General features: G+C 39.1%; 1 protein-coding gene across 1 annotated transcript in view; it reads left to right on the forward strand.

Moving 5' to 3' along the window:
* The window catches only part of LOC121086562, a 98,192-nt gene that overhangs the window by 5,903 nt on the left and 72,403 nt on the right, over positions 1-19,886 (forward strand). Inside the window, exons 5-12 of the mRNA XM_040590467.1 lie at positions 683-820; positions 1,652-1,841; positions 2,867-2,991; positions 9,865-9,968; positions 11,467-11,632; positions 13,599-13,781; positions 16,758-16,910; positions 18,212-18,356. Of these exons, the coding sequence (XP_040446401.1) occupies positions 683-820; positions 1,652-1,841; positions 2,867-2,991; positions 9,865-9,968; positions 11,467-11,632; positions 13,599-13,781; positions 16,758-16,910; positions 18,212-18,356 (1,204 nt within the window). The remainder of the gene's footprint in view (positions 1-682; positions 821-1,651; positions 1,842-2,866; positions 2,992-9,864; positions 9,969-11,466; positions 11,633-13,598; positions 13,782-16,757; positions 16,911-18,211; positions 18,357-19,886) is intronic.

The raw sequence follows: 19,886 nt of genomic DNA on the forward strand, positions 1-19,886 counted from the left end.
AAGATCTTGCACTTTACCTGTTCTCAGGGGAAAATACAGTATTCATTATTCATGATTATTTGTCATGACTTTTTTCATTAATTTCAGGAAGCTTTAAGGTCAGGCTTCTTGGAGCCCTTTACTATTTATTTTTTTAAAAAAATTAATACTTAAGCTCAATTTCTGCTGTATTACACTGAAACAATAGTCTAGGGTACCCCAGTGTTGTCCATGTGTTTGCATGAGTGCAGCTGAGGTACCTCAACGGCTACACTTCTGTTATGAAGAGCAGACTCTAGGCTGATCTTCAGCATGATGTGCACTACCTCATTCTCATGCTATTGCTACATATGAGTGTTTAAATAGATGTTCTGCAATAAGGTTTGGGACACCCATATGTAATTACATTTCTTCTGAGCAGAAATGCTCTTCTGAGATAATGCTTCCCTGCAGACCCGCAAAACCTGAAATGAAAAATGATACATCTGATTCAGAGTAACACAGAGAAGTTAAAACAACAAACCCTGGTTATTATAAAGTTTGACCATGATTTACCTTTCCATGGCTTTTGTGTCCTGCATGGGAGTATTTAGGTCTCTGATGCATTGTTATTGCAACAAAGCAATTATTAAAATTAATTGTAATAGCCCATAACAGCTGCTTGTGTTGTATGTGTGATTCAGCACTGTGTGTTTGTTACTAGGTGGATGTTCTGGGAATATGTCCAACCAGGTATCAGCGAAAAGGTCCTTTCCTTGTCAAGACAAGGGACTTAAATCTCTGCTCTCATCGATATTCTGGTTTTACTTCTGTGCAGTCTGTTGTTCTTCCTCATATGTCGGTAAGTGTTGGGGAATGACACTGATTTTTCCACAGAACCTTTTAATTTCTTTGAAGAGTCATAATGTCAATGAAAACTTTTTTGACAAATGAGTCATTTGTGCTCAATTATATTAGTTGCATTTGCCCAAACTTGAGTCCTTATCAAAGAAACAATGAATATTATTGCCCTGTAATGTTTGTTATTCACAGAATTTGTTTTTAATGGAAATTTGCATTGTGGTTGATGAACATTATGATACAAATGCAAGAGGTTGTTAGACACCTGAATTCAGCTCTGGGAATGTTACAGTTACAGTGGTAAATTGAAAGTAGATCATGAAAGAGAGGAATAGAGACATGGAAAATACATTACGCAAAGAAGATTGTTACTTGCAGAAAACTCTGGAAAAAGAGAATCTTTTCTAAAAGACAGACTTAGAGCTTTCCACTGTTCATGGCAAAAAAAAAAAAAAAAAAAAGTCAATATTTCTGTCTTGCACTGTTTTTATTAGGTGAGGTGTAGTACTTGTTTCTTGTATTGTACTACCAACCTTTTGCTTTTCTCAGCTCTGCTGACCAAATAGGTCAGCTTAACACTGATGCTTTGTGAACTGAAATGAATTGAGACCTTCTGATACTGAAAGGTAGTAGCAGTTGCATTTCAGTGATGGAAAAATTAGACTTAAATAAAGAGTGTATTAACCTCCACAGGCTGGGCACTGTCAAAGGTCTAGACAAGAGACTTTACACTTAGCACAGAACTGGAATCCGCTGTGAAGCTGGGAGAGAAAGGATTGGGCAGGCTGACATAGGTCATTGAGACTTTACGTGAAGTATCTGTTCTTCTCAGTCTGAGCAGCAGATCCTGTCATCCAAACTGGAATGTGTTCAGAGCATTCAGGATGGAATCCTGGTGGAGGCCAAATGTTCTGAATCCAACCTTGTTACACTGTTCTCTCAGAAGGGCAGCGGGGCAAAGACGCAGACAGAGTCTTCACTGAAACTCTTTCAAGTGGAAACAGAGACACTGTACAGAAAAGGTAACATGATGTTTCTGCTAAAAGAAATTAAATTTATTTCCTGGAACAAATCTTGGGACTGTGTCTTCCCTGTGAGAATTTGTTGCACCTGATATTTCCTTTAATATATTAAGCAATGTGAAAGTGGATGTTTTTACAGGCTGGGCTACTGAGAGCTCTTCCTTCTTTGGGAGTTGGGGCCTGCTGTAGTGAAGCTGGCTGGGTCTCCAAAAGTGATCGATTTCCATAATGTCCAATTCCTTTTTACCTACTTCACATAACTAGCCCCCTTATACACAGAGCACCAGCCTTCCTGTGCCTGTGAACAATTCCTATTTTGTGTACAAATGGAGCCTATGTAGTTGCAAGTCCTAATGGAACTAAGGACTGTCTGAGAACTGTATTAATTTTTGCTCTGTCTTTGCTCTGTGTGCTTCTCCTTAGGAGAGTGATTTTACTGAAGTCAATGGGAGGCTTGCTTGAGGAAAGATTTTAAAGTTGAGCTCTAATTGATGAGAAACACTTTGTATTCATTTTTTTGTCTTTTAAAGAAATTCCAAATTTCCAGGACACTTTTTATTTATAGTTACGCCAACATAAGATGAGAAGATTCTTCCTCAGGAAGAGGTTAAGAGCTGAGCCATTTGTTTTTCTTGGCACCTAGGTCTCCTTTTGAGTTTTTGGGAGGTTGAAGTGTGAGAGGGAGTGATTTAATAAAATGGGAAAGGGTGATGAATGTGAAGTAGCAGGGCCATTGTAAGAGGCATATTGATGGAAAGTGGGACCTTTTTACCTGTGTATCTTCTTCGTCTTCTTTCTCTAACTCTCTTTCAGGTGATGCTTGTCTTAGGCCTTTATTTTGTTATGTTCTTAAATTCAACCTGACAGCAAGCATTCATATTCACGCCTTGGTTTTACCGAGACTAGAGGGATTCTTACATGTAGAAGTAAAGGCTCAGAGAGAAACCTTCCCCTGACATTTAGGGTTAAGCATAGCAAATGGCAAGCAACCACCAGATACCTGATTTTTCCTTACGTCTTTCCAGTGGATTCTGATCTGTATGTGACCAGCATGCTCTATGAAAGGGAAGAAGCTGAGAGGGAAGTCACTGGAGAGGAAGTGGCTGAACTAGTGTGGAAGCTTTGCTTAGCGCACAGTGCGAGTTTTGAGGTAAGTTTTTACATAAATCCTCTGTTTCCTTCTAAGGCCCTTTGTGGTCTGAGAGATCCCCTGCACAGACAAGATGTGACTAGGAGAGCAGCAGCTTTTAAATACTGAAGCCTTCCATTATTTTGGCCATTTTTTAATGTGGAATTATAAAAAGAGAAAATGCTTTGAAGTGTCATTTTCCTGTATAAACAATAAATCAAACTGAAGAGTCAAAATGTAATACGGCCCCTGAATAATGAGCAAAAGCATTTTTGAACTGTATTCAAAATTAACCTGAAAGAAAATGTTCTGAATTCTTGTTTTGCTGTGGAAAAACAAACAAAATGTCTGGTTTGGGTTATCACTGACAGTTTTGATGCTTAATTGTAAAAACCATTTTCTACAGCTTTAATGTGGGATACTACCCTTGGTAGTGCTGTTGTTTCCATGTTTGTTGGAGTTCTGTGGTCCTTCTCCTGTTGCTGCCTTACCCTCTCAAAACAGTTTGCACATGAAACCCTTGCCTCTGGATCTTGGCTGGTTGTTTCTGTTTGCTTCTGATGGATTCTAGTAATAACTATCCTGTTTTCTAGGGTGTTGCTTGGGTCCAGAGGGAATCTCTTCTCACCTAAATGATTTTCATTGGTCAATGCTGCTAAGATATGATGGAATATTCTGGTCATGTGGAACATGGAGTGGCTTAATTTTTTTCTACAATGACCATCATTCTAGAGGATGGTCTGGTTGTCTCCTTAGTTTGCTCGGGTCTTTTGATTTTTGTTGATATTGGCAGCAGTTGGATCAGTTAGTATTTGTCACTGTCTTTGAAATGAAGATCCCTTTCTTCTGTGACATTTGGAGATGATCAAGAACACCTGTTATACACAATACAGAAGGATCGACAGGTGATGGTGCTTAATTGTTGCTGACCTGAGATGAGCTGAGAGCAGTAACTTAAAAGAGAGGGCACTTCATATCCCATTATTCTTCAGGTGGAGTGGTTCTTGCTAGTAGTGAAGTTCCCATACAGAACAGTGTGGGAAAATTTGTAAATATGAAAATAGAAGAGCACACTTTTTTTTTTTTTTAAGTCATTCATGGTCAGGATATTACTAAAAAACAAATGTGGTCTAATGGGGCGAGCACTGAACTGGGCCTTGGTACCTCCATGAATTTGCCACTGATGAGTTTAGCCAGCTTATTCCTGATATATTCCCTGTCCTCTGATGTTCATGTCTTGTTAGATTGGTTGTGCTTCGGAGCTAGGTTATTTCTTGTGCAGTAGCACTGTGTTCTGTCCTGTAAATGCACATAGGTACAAGTGATGTTAACATAAAGCCTCAGACCTAGCCTAGGAGAAGGCACTTCACCTTCCTTTGTCTAGGTTAAATCCCATGTCAGAGAACAAAAGCTCTGCCTGTTTCTTCCCTGGAGGGGACACAGGTATGGGAGGTGGAGTACAGGCTTTATGGGGGCTGGAGAAGAGCGCACTGCTGGAATCCAGCTCTGCTGGCAGTGGTGCTTGTTTAGAAATTGCTGTACTATGTATATTGATGTTTCTTTTAGTTTTAGCTGTGATTAATGAGCACAAGTAGGTGTTTGTGTCATGTGGTGTGAGATGTAAGGCAAAGGCACAGAGTGAAGAAGAATCACTGACACAACAACTGACGTGGGTAATTTCAGTCAGCTATGATAAATTATAACTCTAGCAGTTACTCCCAGCCTATTAAACGGTGATGGTAGTCTGACCTGGTATCACAGCCTGACAAAGACTTCAGGACAGGGCTGAAGAGAAAGCAGCAGGTGGCCTTTCTGGGTGGTGGTATATGGGATAGGTTTCTCTCTTTCAGTTGTAAGCAAGTCTGCCATCTTTTGTAGCTGCATGCTAGTGAGATTGGGGCTATAGAGAGCTAACAGAGCCATAAACGTAATGGTTCTTGCTAATGTAGAATAAAAGCAGCCTTTTTGAGTACGATAATGCTTAATTCTGTGTGGCGGTCATTGCAGCAGTGCTATGTAATGGCATTTAGGAACAGACTAGAGGGCTACATACTGCTTGGAAAATGTTGAAAAAAGAAACTACTGCAGTGGACCTGAGAAACTTTAAATCCTACCTTCTTTTGAATACCCATAATTCAGTGTCTTTGAAAGAATGGTAAACGATTTTTTCCCAGTAACAGTGGGATGTCAGTTCTGTATCCAAAGCGGCCCACTGGCTTCCTGTGTGGGGAATTTGTTTTGTAAATTACTAAGATTAGCACAAGTAGCTGCTCTCTGTGCCACTGCCTAAGAAAAGAGGTGAATTATTCATCATATGCCTGTCCCAGCACAAGGTTTGATCGGTTGTCTGCCATTTTCGCCATTTCAGGGTGTTCCTTCTGTGTGACAAGACATTTCAAAGGGGATCTTTATTATCCCTCATTCCATGTCCTTTGGGCCAAGAAAGAAATTATGGGAATGCCCACAGCGTTGCTTGGGAGACAGCTCTGCTGTTATGCATGTATAGCTTGTTTGTCCCCTTATTGTTTGGCTCTGAATGAGGTGAGATTATGCATTTCTTTCAGGACACAAAAGCAAAAATAAATGCAAGACAAAATCCCCAACTCCAGGGGAAACAGCGAAGGGATGAGAAAATGGGGGTGGAGACAGTGTCATTTCCAAGGGAGCAAAGTTGTTGTTTAATTTTTTGATGCTATTATGAGACAAGATTGAATTTCAATGTGGAGGTAGATTAACTAATGGACCATTAAGTGCACAAGCTTCATGCTGACAAAGAATGGCCAAAGGGATGGGGAGAAGGGACCCTCACTTCAGAGAGGCTTGAAGTAAGCCTGTCATACAGCTTCTGCTAGGGGCTGCATTTATATTTGGCTGTCTGAATTTTGATGCTGGATTGGTATGTCTGGTGAATGTGGCTGTGTACTCTTAAGCAGTGTGGGTCAGATTCACACTGCCCAACTCCTGTACCCCAGTCTGACCCCAAAGTTTCCCTTTAGAGCACGGTCTCACCATTTGTTTTTCTCATAAAGCGTTCTAATTGCTGTTTGCTAGCTAGCTGGGGGTTAGGATTTGCATGTTTCTAACTGGGTGTAGGGAGTATAACAGAATATTTCCCAGGTGAGGCAGATGTTCTGATTATCAAGATGAATTAAGATACTGTAGTTACATGGTTGATTTTGCTTTCTGAAATTAGACTGTGTTCTTTTTCTGTATGACTGTAACAGCTTTACCAGGAACAGAAGTCTTTGTCTGCTTTGAACTGGAAAGCCTTAGAAGATAGTATTGGGAAAGGCCAGTTAGGTCACTTAAACCTGGTCCATGAGTAGGCAAATTACAAAATTGAGGGTGAAATAAGGTTAACTGGCAAGGTAAGAAACCAAAGAAGAAAGAACTGATGAGGATCAGAAGGAAGGGAGGTTCTGCTGTGGCGGGGAGAGAATAACCGTAGCTGTTTAACCAGTAGACTTCAGGGAGAACAGTGTGCCACCTCCATCTGACTTTACTCTTGGTCTTCAGCTCAAGGAAAACACTTGGTCTTTAATGTATATATAGTTGAAAAAAGAAATCAGACAACTGAAAACCAGACGTTCCATACAGAAGCAGCAGCTATGTAATTCCAAAGGGATATACTAAATTTACTGAAGAGAAGGCCTCACACTTTCATTGAGATCATAAATTAGTAGGCAAGAACAAAGATGTTCATTGAACATATTTCAGAGCAACCTCCCTTGTGTTTACATGGACTTATACTTGGCAGCAAGTAAGGTGTCAAGTGTTCAAAGGGTGTTTGTATATACCATAAATAGAAATATTCCTATTGGAAAGCATTTTACTACTTTTAACTTCCAATCTAAACTATACTATGTTTGTGCTTATAGAGGATTTTATTTTTTTTTAATAGAGCTATAGTAAGTCTGCAGATAGAAGGAAAAGCAAGCTTCTATGTAGAATAAAAGCCAGGCTTCCTTATGTTTCATTTGGGAGTTGGAATGGGAGCCAGATTTCCATGTGTGGATAACTGGCTAGCTGAAAAGGGTCACATAGACATAGTCCAGCTGGCTGGACAAAAATGCACATCGCTCTCAGCTTATCTGAAGTAAAGCAAAAATACACTGTCTTTGGCTGTTCTTGTTACACAATAACAGGAAGATTTCGGTGGGAAAAGAATGTTGCAGGTGGGAACAGATAACTACAGAAGAGAAACCAGGGATGGGCTTGGTATATAGGCAACTAACCAATAATGAGCTTAACTTTTGTAATATGTATGAGCTAATTATAACAAGGCATAAAAGGTGACTGTAAGGCACAATAAACTAAGTCTGCTGATCACTCATATTGAGTGACTGTGTCTTCCCTCCGTCGCGACATCCATGAAGTTTATTATTACAATACTACAAATGGAAGAATTTACAATAAGGTTCTTGTTTATCTGAGAGCTCGATTTCAATGCAACCTACCTTAAAAACAGCTCACCTGACCAGACAATTCCTTCTAAAGTTTTATTATAAGAAAGTAAAAATAGCTGTTTCTCTGCAAAATTTTGCACTGTTACTAGGTGGGAGCTTGTCTAGTCAGCAGGTGTGAAGCAGAATGAAGTCAGTCTACAGTCTAAAATTATATCACCTGGAAATACATCGGTCTGGAAATTTTACCTTGAGCTGCACTGTGGCCTCCAGCTGATGAGCTCAGGTGGCTCATTGTGATGACATCTGTGAGGCTCCCCAGCTCCCTTAATCATGCTTCCCGTAGTGTATTTGCATGTGTGTAAAAATGCACACAAGGCACACAAAATGCTTTTGAAGAGCAAATACAATTCTATGAATATTTCATAGACCATGAAATGTAATGTGTTTCACTGGGTTTGGTAATTTCTTTTTAAAATAGACCTTAAATGTAATGATGGGATGGGATGGAACAGAATGGAATGGAATACATGTGGATCTAACTGAATTTTAGCTATGGAATTATAATGTTATTGGAATTCATACCTAGGTAAGCCTCATTATAAGAATAAATTTCAATTTGATTAAATTAATATACTATTGCTAAAAAGGAAAGAAGTCCCAAAAGAACAAAACCAAACAATGTTTGTATTAGCTTTGACAAATTATTCCCTCAGCCTATCAAACAGCATGGTAACAAATTACTCCATCTTCTTATGGAAAGATAGCTTTTTTCTTAAAATGTCTTTTCAGTCTTAACTTAATATAAAATGCTGGCACTGAGTTATTCCAATTTTTCATTGCTTCTGGAAGGAAGGTTAGGAGGTCCAAGCAGGTCTCTCCCCAGGCCTTTGGATGTGTGACTTGGTGGAATTAGACTTTGTTTGTATGATTTTTGCACAAAGAAAAATGTTTTCTTTGGAACCAGAACAGTAGTTCGATGTCTAAGCCTTTCACATCTAAAGTGAATAAAGGATTGAAATGAGTCTGTATGACGTCAAACATAATTAAAACTTGTACGTTATAAAGTTAGGTTAAAATGAGCGTACACACTATTGTACTTCACATTCTGCTAATTTTTCAAGTAATGAGACCTATCTCCCTTCTTGAAATTTGGATCGGGTCTCAGAGGAACACATCTACATGCTAGTTAGCCTTTAAAATACTGTTTTCCAAAAAGCTTCTGCTGAGGCCAGAATAACAATGTGATGAAGGGTGTATGTGCAAATGAAAATAATCTGAAAAAAGGAGAAAAGAGCCTCCTTTCTCACCAGAGGGTAGGTTGGGTAGGTAATACAGGGCCTGGATTGAGTTCGGATGACACTGAAAGGTTTGTATTCCATAAAAATAAAGGCTTCTGTCATCTTGATAATGTGTTCAGTTCAATATTTGATTAATTTGATTGCTAGCATCACACTTTAGAAAATAAAAATTATTGCTGGCAATGTAATACACATCCAAAAGTACCTCAACACAGTAGTTTCGAAAAATACTTGTTTAAGCTGATAATGCCATATAAGTTAAGTAGGAGGTGGGAGTAGTGGCTTTTTTAAGAGGTAAAGTCTGTTACAGGTAGCTTCTTCACTTAATAGAAAAGCATGGGTCAGCTCTGAATTGCTCATAATTTCTTTCAGCCACACACAAATAAATTGTTAAACAGAACTGTTCAGCTTCAACTGTACAGCTAGACTGAAATACTTAGGTTTTTCATTTTTTCGCACAAGAGCAAGGAGCGGCTTACGAATGAAGGGCTAGAATTTATTTACACTGAAAAGTGTGTATGGTTATGTACTGTAGGTAAAATAGCTGCTGTGTGTTGTAGCTGTAGCAGTTCAGCTTAGCCAGGGAGGACAGCTCGTCTGCTGCCACACTTTTAACTGATCCTGTGCTGCCTGCAGAGGTAAGAGCAGTTATGCTTGGGCTTTTCCGCAGTAAGATGGAATGTTTTCACACAGCATCAGAGGTAATTGGGCAAACCTTTTAAGCAGTGTCCAAACCTCAGTTAAATGATCTTTCTCATAAACTTAATATTAACACAAAGTTAGCTTGACTGTTGTTTTATTTTGTGTTAAGGCTATGTCAGCAGTTCTGGCCATAAATCAGGATCTTGCTGTACAAACTCGGAGAAGATTATGACCTTCCTCTCTGGATTGTAACCGTAGTGCTGCATTTTGGTTCATTATTCATTTGTACGCTAGTGGTGTGCGTAGTGGTCATTGCGCACTGTTGCTTGAGGGACTGACTGACATCATAAATGAAACCCCTTCTCCTTATGTTTGCAGCCTGAAGAGGAAAGCAAGGGAGGGAAGGAAGATAGGGCCACAGGGTGGAGAGGAGGTTTTACTCTCAGGTTGCCTTGTAAATCAACAGCAGTATTGGTATAACCCACAGTCTGTTGTGCTCTGTTCTCTGAAGCTGGTTTCCACACTTCTGTTGTTGTGCTCTCTTACAGACTGCAGACCTTTTCATGACTCTTGTGTTTGAGCTTCGACATCTTTCTCTTGAGGCCTTAAAAGTGCTGTGGCAAAGATCTTCGTTTAAATGCAGAGACAACTGGTAAGGCCCTTTTAGTAATAGCATTTAAACACCACAACCACCACCCCCCATATAGAAAATAAATATTTTGTAAATATTTAAAGTAGATTAATGTTTTAAATCCATGCCCAAATGTTGGATTTAAATTTTGAGCGCTTTCAAGGAAGAATATGTAGTGCAGATCTTTTTTATGTGATAGGAGGATGTCCTTACTGAATGAATGTTGTGTACAAAACAGACTGGCCTGTTCCTGCAGACTTCCTGTTTCAGGAACAGTGTGAAGAGGAAACTAGAGTCATGACTTAAGCGGAAATCAGTGCTGCTGGTTTTAATTGTCTACTGCCATTTGTTATGAAAAGGCTTGCCTGGATCTGTACCTTCAGTGCCTTTTATTACTCATGGAGGAGAGACAACAGACATTAGGCTGGGAGTATGGACATGGTGGAGCCACATCTTTCAGTAGCAGCCTCATCTCAGGATGTTTTATACTGATCATTGAACTATAGCTTTGAAGTTCAAGGCCTCCACTCCTCTGCAGTCAGGAATAGTTCTGATCCAATGAGACTTTCTGAAATACTAATCCAGTGTCATTAAAATCAAATTTTTCTCCCTCCAAAATCAGTATTCTGGAAAGGGCAAACAAAGAAAATTGTTTTTTACTTGTTTTAGTGCAAAATGTCATCAGCCTGTTTGAAATTAGTGCCAGTTTTATGTTTGTGACAATATGTTGAACTTTACATCATGCAAAAGGGGCAAACTTTGTTTTGGCTTAGATTTATTCTCACCTTTTGACAAATAATCATGCTAATATTCTTCAATATCAGAAAGTAAACTACTCTGCCTCTTTCTATATTAACTTTAATTCTACTCAGGACAACGTTACTAACTTTAGGAGCTAAAAAGAATCCCATGCAGACTACTCTCTTACTCTAACACGAGGGCTTTTTGGCCCAGTTTAGTGTAACTGCGACCAAGTTAATGCAAAAGTGTCCATCCATTAGTATAGGAGCTAGGTACAGAATATTTGCAGAGGGACTCGAGAGCTGAAATGTGTATTGGCCGTCATGCTGGTGTAACCTTTCCACTTAGGTAAGGTCTAAAAAAGCACAGGAAGTAAAAGCTAGTCAATTCAGTTTAAATATTTTTGGGTTTTATTGGTGAAATGAAACAAAAAGCCCACTTTAATAAAAAAGCAGTGCTTCAAGGTACCTCAGTCTTTAGAAGTCAAACTTGGGATATGTTTTTGCATAATTTTCAGAGAAAGCAACTGAATATTTTCTTAAAAGCTGGGTTACATACAGTTCTTGAAACACAATACACTTCATCACATCTTGACTAAGGCATATTTCTGTAAGGTCACTAAACCAAAGGATAACATAGGTTTCTATGGAATCTGGCATTTGCTAAGTCAGTGGAGTTCTGTTTACTCTGAAAGAAGCCTAACCTCAATGTGTTTGTTCTTTGATTCTTAAGTATTTTGGTAATTTTAGATTTGCTGTACTTTTTTCTTGTGTTACAGGCAGCCGCTAGTAGATGCTCTCCCATCTTGTGCTACAGAGGCGTGTGTTGTCCTAATGAAAGAAATTATAGCTTCTGGAGAAGTTGAGGAAGACAAAGTGGAATATTTCTTCTGGTCATTTTCATTCATTCCTAAACCCACTGCAGGCATGATCGAATCTCTTGCTGTGAGTGGATGTTGTCTTTTCTTTTTTAATTTATCATTAATCTAGCTGGCTCATAATTTTTGTATTTTACAGTAAGTCTTTTTCACAGATTTATACAAAACTCTTATCTGTTCAGTTAATTTTGGTGGTGAAACTACTGGCTGTTTTAATCTTGATTCCCAAAGAAGATGCAGTCATGTTTGGTCACTGGAGCTTGATTTGTGTTTATAGCCTTAAAAAAAATAAGAAGTGCAAACTACCCTGTAGACTCCAGAGACTGGTTTGAGCTAATTAGTTTTGAGGTTCAAGGTCAGGTCAGTGTGAGGAGAATGATGCAGCTACTCCCTGCTTTGGATAGAGAGATTTATTCTCCACTTTGGTCCATTGCAAGCATTGTATTTAGCACCTGGAGACATTTCAATCCTTTGTATATGCAGTGCTGTTGCAGTTTTTGACATTTTTGCTTAACTAAGTTAATTGTATGCAGAATAATACTGGCTCCATTCCATGGTATATCTTTCCTTTAAAGATCTGTTATTCTGCTGGGTTTATACAGTAATCTGTCATGCTTTTAGAGTCTGAAGTTGAACTTGCTATGTTGTTTTGTGAAGCTGCAAGTGGTAAAATCATAGATAGTCTTCTAGCTTAAATAAGCTATTAAGAATATTTTGTAATTAAATAAAATGTTATGCCCGTTTGGCTTGTGTGCTAATGAACCCTTGATCAGCTGTGGAGATTCTTGCAGGGTATATCACAACCTGCTGTTCCCAATCATACAGGTTCTGACCAGGATTACAAAAAACAGCTCTGTGTGAACAGGTTTTCCACAGCATCCGCATGAAAGAATTAATCTTGAGTTCATTTGGGCTTCACAAATTCACTTTGGTTGAAGTGGTGGGATTTTCAATAGTAACAGGCTTGCTTCAGAGGATACAGAAATTTGGAATTTGCAGGTTTATGGGACAGAAAAACTAAATTCATTCTAAAAATCAGTAAACTGCCTGGGACTTACTGAGCTGTCAGTGCTTTTTGCTAAGTATTGAAGTGAAACATAGAGAAACTGTGTACTGGTGAGGGTTTTACTGTTTTGAGGGTCCTGGAAAATAGTTTAAGTTTGTGTTCACACTCCTTCCTAAGCATGCAGGGTGTGATTTCTCATGAGAAGAACAGAAGTCTAGGTCACGTTGACACTAATTTAGCCTGCATGTGAAGGTGGAAGAATTTTCTGCTATATCTTTGCAGGGTTGTCCTTTTTTATTTGCTTGTTTAAATCCTTTAAGGGCTGTTTGAAAACACATATTGTTGAGATTGAATTTGAGTATGTAAATATTTTGATACATTTATTTTCTATGGTGTGAGTTCTGGTTTCAGCTGGGATAGAGTTAATTTTATTCCGTGTTTTTGATTTAGTATGAGAATAATGTTGATAACACCCCGATGTTTTAGTTGTTGCTAAGTAATGCTTACTCTAAATCATGAACTTTTCAAGTTTCTCATGCTGTGCCAGTGAGCAGGTGCACGAGAAGCCAGGAGGGAGCAGGGCCAGGACAACTGACCCGAACTAGCCAAAGGGACATTTCATACTGTGGAATGTCATGCTCAGTATACAAACTGAGGGGGGTTGGCCAGGAGCTGCTGATCACTGCTTGGGGACTGGCCGGGCATCAGTCACCGGGTGGTGAGCAATTGCATTGTGCATCATTTGTGTTTTTTTTTCCCCTTGGGTTTTACTCCTCTCTCTCCCTCTCCATTACAATTATTACTGTTATTTTTGTTGTTATTATTTCAATTATTAAACTATTCTTATCTCAACCCATGGATTTTACCTTTTTCCAATTATCCTCCCTATTCCACCAGGGAGGGAGGGAGTGAGCAAGCAGCTCTGTGGTGCTTAGTTGCCGGCTGGGGTTAAACCACAACAGCATGTTACTGTAATTGTGAGAATGACTTTTCTGAAACACCCTGTTCTTTTTGTGCTTGTTTACAGCCTTTGCTGAAGTCACCAGGAGCAAGTCAGAGCTGCTTCTTTGGAGTAACTACTCTCTTACACAGGTTTTGTTCATCTTACAACTCCTGTGATGGTGTACCTGCTGTGCAGAGTGTGATGAGGACTCTTGGAAAATTTTTGGGAGGAAACTGTACCGTGCAAGATTCAGAACAACTCAGTGAGGTATCATTTGTACAGAAGTATATGATACTATGCTTTACTTTGCTATTCCCTTTATGATCTAGAACTTGTTTGATGACAGTGGTATTCAGTGGATTTCCAGAAAGCCATGAATACAAGCTTTGTAAATGAATATTCTTTGGTAGGATGGGCAGATAAAATTTTGTAGTCCAACAAGTAAAACCTATCAGCGTGGGTGTTCCTGTGTATTTAAAAAAGGGAAAATCTCGGGCCTTCTGATGAAGCAGGCTTTTTAGTGTCGATGAGTATGAAGAACACCCATCACTCCCCAGTGAAATGACATGTTGATGAAAGTTTCTTATTTCTGTGTTGATTCAAATTCATTTGCAGATAGTGTTAGCTGTGTTATTGCTGGCTAATAAGATCTGCTGAGTTACAGTGTTTCAGGCTGTAAATCAGTCATGATATTGGGAGACTAACAGGAGTGGAAAATTGTTCTTAGCTGCTTTGTGTGATCTTGAGTTAGGAGTTATTCCTGTCACAGTTCTGGGGCTTTTTATCTTTAATTGACATTTGCTGCTGAAGAAATATCTTTATATCTTCTCTTTGATGATGTAGTTAAACAATTGATTCTTCCTTATCATGCGTAGAAAACAGACATACTGATGACAGCGTATTAGATAACAGTAAGAGCCCAAGAGCTAAGTCTTATCTCATATATTTGTGTCTCTTTAATTTTCCAGTGTGCAAGCTAAACACACAGGATTTGTATTTTTTTTCATGCAGTGTGAGCAGTCTGTTCACTTTTAATTCTTACCCCATTTATTGAAGGAATAACTTAAAAAAACCAGATTTTATGTATTGGGAGCCTTGAACAAAATTTTGATTAAAAAAAACGGAAGACATTCCTTTGCTGAACTCTTTTGTCTTCATGTTAGCCATAGAATCGTAGTTTCTCTGTGTGTTTTCAGTTTCTTACTGTGTGTTGTATGAAATTACCTAGTTAATTTTGTTAGAATTGAGATTTTGCATGGTTTGGGGATGCATTACTCTCATTAGACAAAATTGCAGTAGATAATGTGTCTTTTAAAGTCTGTGCTGTCCACTGGAAAGAAGCATCACTGCACTGGTGTTGAGTGGTCTCGAGTCTCTCAGAGGTGCCTCACTGGTCTCTATTGAGCTCTTAGAAGTATTTCAGAAAATCAAAACAGCCATTTAAGTTCCCAAAAATGGATGTGGAGTGGGATTTTCAAGAGAAGCTTTGATTTCAGTGTCACTAACTGATTGTCAGTGGGATTGGTATGGTTGCTTGAGCATCTGCTCTCTCCCTGCTTCCTCTTACATCCATTGCTGCCAGCTGGGTGAGGAGAGTGCCACACAGGTGGTTTCAAGCTAGGATTGTGCTGCTGGACTGGATGCCTATACATGCCAGTTTGCTAGCAGTTGACCAAATGAAGCAAATGTCTATTCAGTTTATATTGCAATCTTTCTCTGTGGGGAAGGGCTCTAATTTCTTGGCCCTACTGTGGTGGATTAACCCTGGTAGGCAGCTAAACACCACGCAGCCACTCGCTTACTCCCCCTACAGTGGAACAGGGGAGAGAATTGGAAGGGCAAAGCTGAGAAAAAATATAAAGACAGTTTAGTAAGTGAAGGACACCCCACCCCACCGGTCCCAACCCAAAGCCCACGCAGTAAAACCCCAAAGTGATGCAAAAGGAATTGCTCGCCACTAATACACTGGTACCCAGCCAATTCCTGAGCCCTGGATACCATACCTTGGAATCACCCCCACTCCCTCCACACACACAGTTTTATTGCTGAGAATGCCATATTGTTTGGAATATTTCTTTGGTAAATTCAGGTCAGCAGTCCTGGTAGTGTCCTCTCTCAGCCTCTTGCCCACACCCAGCCTACTCCCTGGGCAGGTGGAGTAAGGAAAAGAGAAAGCCTTGACTCTGTGCAAACACTGCTCAGCAACAGTTAAAACTCTGTTGAGTTATCAACAGTGTTTTGGTCACAGATCTAAAACACAGCCCCATACAGGCTGCTATGAAGAAAATTAACTCTATCCCAGCCAAAATCAGTACACCTACCATATTGCCTGTTTTAATGAAAATTTTGCTTTTTTTTAACTCCTTTTGTCTTCCAACAAATCTGATTAAAGTTAGCCAAGAGATTAGTAAATCAAAACAGGGAACTGATGAAGAGGATCATGCTGAGAAAGGCTACCCAAGTCTGAATAGCTTCTTGAAAACTTCTGTAACTTACTGCTGAAACACGGTTGTCTGATGACTGAGGAGCTGCCGCTTGAAACTCAGCAGCATGTTGCAGTGAGTGAGTGTGCAGATGTGTGTGGGAGATATCTTTGACTATGACAACTTCACTGAGTATGCAGAGCAGAATAGGAGAGACCTCCCACCTGATATCTGGAACCAACAGTGAATGGAAGTCTTTGACCCAAACAGTTATGGAAGGTTTTTTAACATTTTAACTGTGCTGGCTTCAGTATAGTTGTTTCTAGAGGACTGTCGGTAAAAGGGGCATCAGGCACCACAATGCATTGATGTCCCTGGGCTCTAAACTTTAATACAGAACTTGTTATTAAAATTTTATTTATTGCCAGCAGTAACATGCTCTAAAATGGCTAAACATCTGTGAACAAAAGGGACAAAATACTAAAGTACTTAAAAAACTTCTACTGTACAATAAATCCATGACCTGCTATTACATTGCAACACAGTTTCTTTTGAATGCTTTTGTATTCCACCAGGTATAAGCCAGATTTTACTTAGAAGTGCTACATAGCATTAAACCAGCCATCTGTATTCATGTGAGTCTTGTTCTCATGCTGAAGCCATAGTACAGCTGGTACAACAGGGGCTGCAGTAACCCCCCCAAAATGATCAGGGATCATTGTAAACAGAGAATTTTGCACAGAAAATATTAATGCAATAAATTTTCATGTACAGCTGACATGTGGAGAAATTTTTATTCTACCTTGCTTTGTATTTACAGATGCAACTGGTGTTAAAAGCCATTGGAAATGCAGGACTGGCAGCAGCTTCGCTAGTTCCTGTTTTGAGCTTGTGTGCTTCCCTGAAAAGTAATCCGATCGAAATTCGTCTAGCTGCTATCCAGGCTTTCAGGCGCATTCCCTGTTCTGTCAGGGTAAGTGATTTATTGCCAGCAGGTGATGACTGATGGCTTTCTGGCACCGTCCCAGAGTTTTGACTTTCTGGAATAGTTATGAAATGTGCAAGCAAATAAAGGAACAAGTGTAAACGTGTCTTCAGCAGAGCTCCTCTCCTGCTGGAGAGCTTAGCAGGACCACCCTCATGAATGGACCTATAATATGCTTTGCTATATTTGAAGTAAGACACCAGTGACTGAGGTAATGTTAATGTCTTCTTAAACAGTTACTTCAGTTGGGTGGCTTACGTCTGTGTGGATTATGGCTGAAACCCCACAGTACGTGATTTTCCCTGTCATCTGTTTCACTGTATCATTCTGTGAGATGCTGCGTATTAATGTGAGAAATTGTTGTGATGTCACAGTTAGAACATTTTGTTAATGGCTTAATAGAACAAAACACAAAACTTATTTATCTCAAATAATTTGATACTAAAAAGAATAGCAAAGCCAGGATTGCTAGCCTCGGAAAAGCTGGCAGTGCTGCTGTGGAAGAACAAGAGGTTCCACATGGACTTGCACTTGAAGAAGTATGTTCTTTTGCTTTTTAATGTTTAATCGCAGCATGATTTGGTGTAATCTGTTCATTCTGTAGTTATGAAGCTCGGTGTTGCTCCTTGAACCTGTTGAAAGTATGAAGTCCAGTTGTTGTCATACACCCCATCATTGTCTAGCAAATGAACTGCTAAACTGACACCCTGTGGATGGACTGGGGGTGTTAGATGCTAATAGAAATGTTATTAGTATCAGTCACCAACATCTTAATTCCTAGCAGTTCACCAAACAACTCATACGTGTTGATTCCCCAGGAAGTATTGAAGAGAATAAATTTGTTACAGTCCTACCCTTTGATTGAGACCAGAAGTAATGATTGTAATAGCCTGTTAACAAAACCATAGCCATTGTTGTCTGTGCATTAGCTGTGGCATGTGTGAAATACAATAGAACAACTCTCCCCTGTGGTCAAATAAAACCATCATTAACAGGAGTGCTAGAAGGCGAGGCTCTGTGTTGCAGATGGTCCTGAATAAATTAATCAGTACAGAATTCAGGTCATAATGACAGTTTGTTCTGGAAATTTGTGGATAAGGTAGAATAGAGAATATGTGCATACATTTGTATGCATGTTGCATGAAATGACTTTGTCAAGTGTAAAGCAATAGCTATCTCTTTCAGAAAGAAAAACTCATGCACTGAAAGTGCATATGTAAGGTCTTTTAGGGGAGTAAATAATAATTGTCTTTTTCTTTTTTGGTTATATTTTTATCTTTTTCTCTTAGAATACTATATTAGTTCAGCTGTACCAAGCAACTGGCGAAGATGTGGAAATAAGGATTGCTGCTTATTACATAGCAATGAAATGTCCACATGACGAGTTATTTGAACAAGTAAAAAAGACTTTGCTGAAAGAAACATCCAGTCAAGGTAAGCCAAGCAGCTACTGAAGTCTTACACATTCCTAAATGATACTTCAATGTAACATTTATGTTACAGGTGTAAGGGTTCCAATCTGCCTTAATTTTTATTTAATCTTAATACTTTGGAGGTTGTTTTTAAAAGATTGTTTGTATGATTGCCACATTTTGTATTGGAATTGTGATACTGTCATTTTAGCAATGGTCAGTAAGGAGTGACTCTTCACAGAATTAGTTCTCCCTACTGGCAACATTTCATTAACTGAATGCTCTTGAGGAAGAGATGCATGTAACGTCTCTGCTGTTCAGTGCATTTGACCTACAAATGGGTAACTGCAAATTATATTTCATTAGGTTGAGAAAGAAGCAAATGGCATAAAAAATATTGCAAGCGGCAGGTATGAAGTAAATGATTTCTTAATTACCTTTCTAATGCTTCTAAATTCCACATTTATGATTTAAGTGATGTAATACAAAAATTTATCATAAGGACTCGCTACCATGGTCTTTCTTTGGTACTGTCCTCTTTTGCAGTTTTTTACATCAGTTTTGACATGGTTTGATATTGATCACAGTATTTTAAAGATAGCGTTAGGCAGAAACTAAGCAGATCTGAAGACTGCAAAGAAAGGCTTGTTGATTTTCATTTAGATGATTTAAGATACCTAGGAACTTTAAGGCTTCCTGCACTTTAGTGTCAAGGCTTAGTGGGAGGTACTTCATCACTGTGCCAGAAGCGATTCTTCAAGTCAACTTAAAGTCCTCTAAGGATCGCAGTTTGAGAGCTGTGGATCTAGTGGCAAAAAAATGGCATCAAGAAACTGTTTATAACACAAGGGAGAACCAAAATATGGGAGCTGGGACATGTTGTGTTAGGCATGTTGTGAAAAGAACTTTGTGAGGGTTGTTAATTGTATATCCAAATGTATAATAGCTGACTGTCAGTGTAGCAGTCATTCGTCGAAAAGGTTAGCATAAATATGTCTTAATTGATAATTTTTTTTGATTTATGCTTCCTGATTTTGTGGTTCCACAATCAATTATTGTCCGATCTGAGCCAGAGTACTGATAGGAGAGACTGAATTGAGAACTAACACAAAGCAGAAAATCTTCTAGACTCTGTTTAAAAATAGTCATTTAAGTAGCTTATCTGAATGAGAAGCTGTTTTGGGGTAGTATGATATGGAACTGTAGGTTCTATAAAAGTACAGAATCCTATCAGCTCTTTATTACCGAAGCACACAGATGTTTAAGCTGATCCCATATTTTGGGTGAATGAGGGTTTTTTTCTAAATGGTTTCACCACATTCAACAAAGAATACATCTAGACTAATCCTTTGCTTTTAAATCTGTCAAGAGGAAGCAAACAAGAAAAGGGTATCAAGATCGTTTGCAGGCAGATGAAAGCAGGCTCTGTCTGCAGTCTGATGTGTCTGGATCGTAGCCAGTTCTGAACGTGAAGCCATGTATCCATTTTATCAGGATGTTATGTCCAAACCAGTATATCCTGCAGCGATTATGAGTTCAGGCTAAGCATTGT

This window comes from Falco naumanni, chromosome 4 (genome assembly GCF_017639655.2).
Source record: "Falco naumanni isolate bFalNau1 chromosome 4, bFalNau1.pat, whole genome shotgun sequence".
Classification (NCBI taxonomy): domain Eukaryota; kingdom Metazoa; phylum Chordata; class Aves; order Falconiformes; family Falconidae; genus Falco; species Falco naumanni.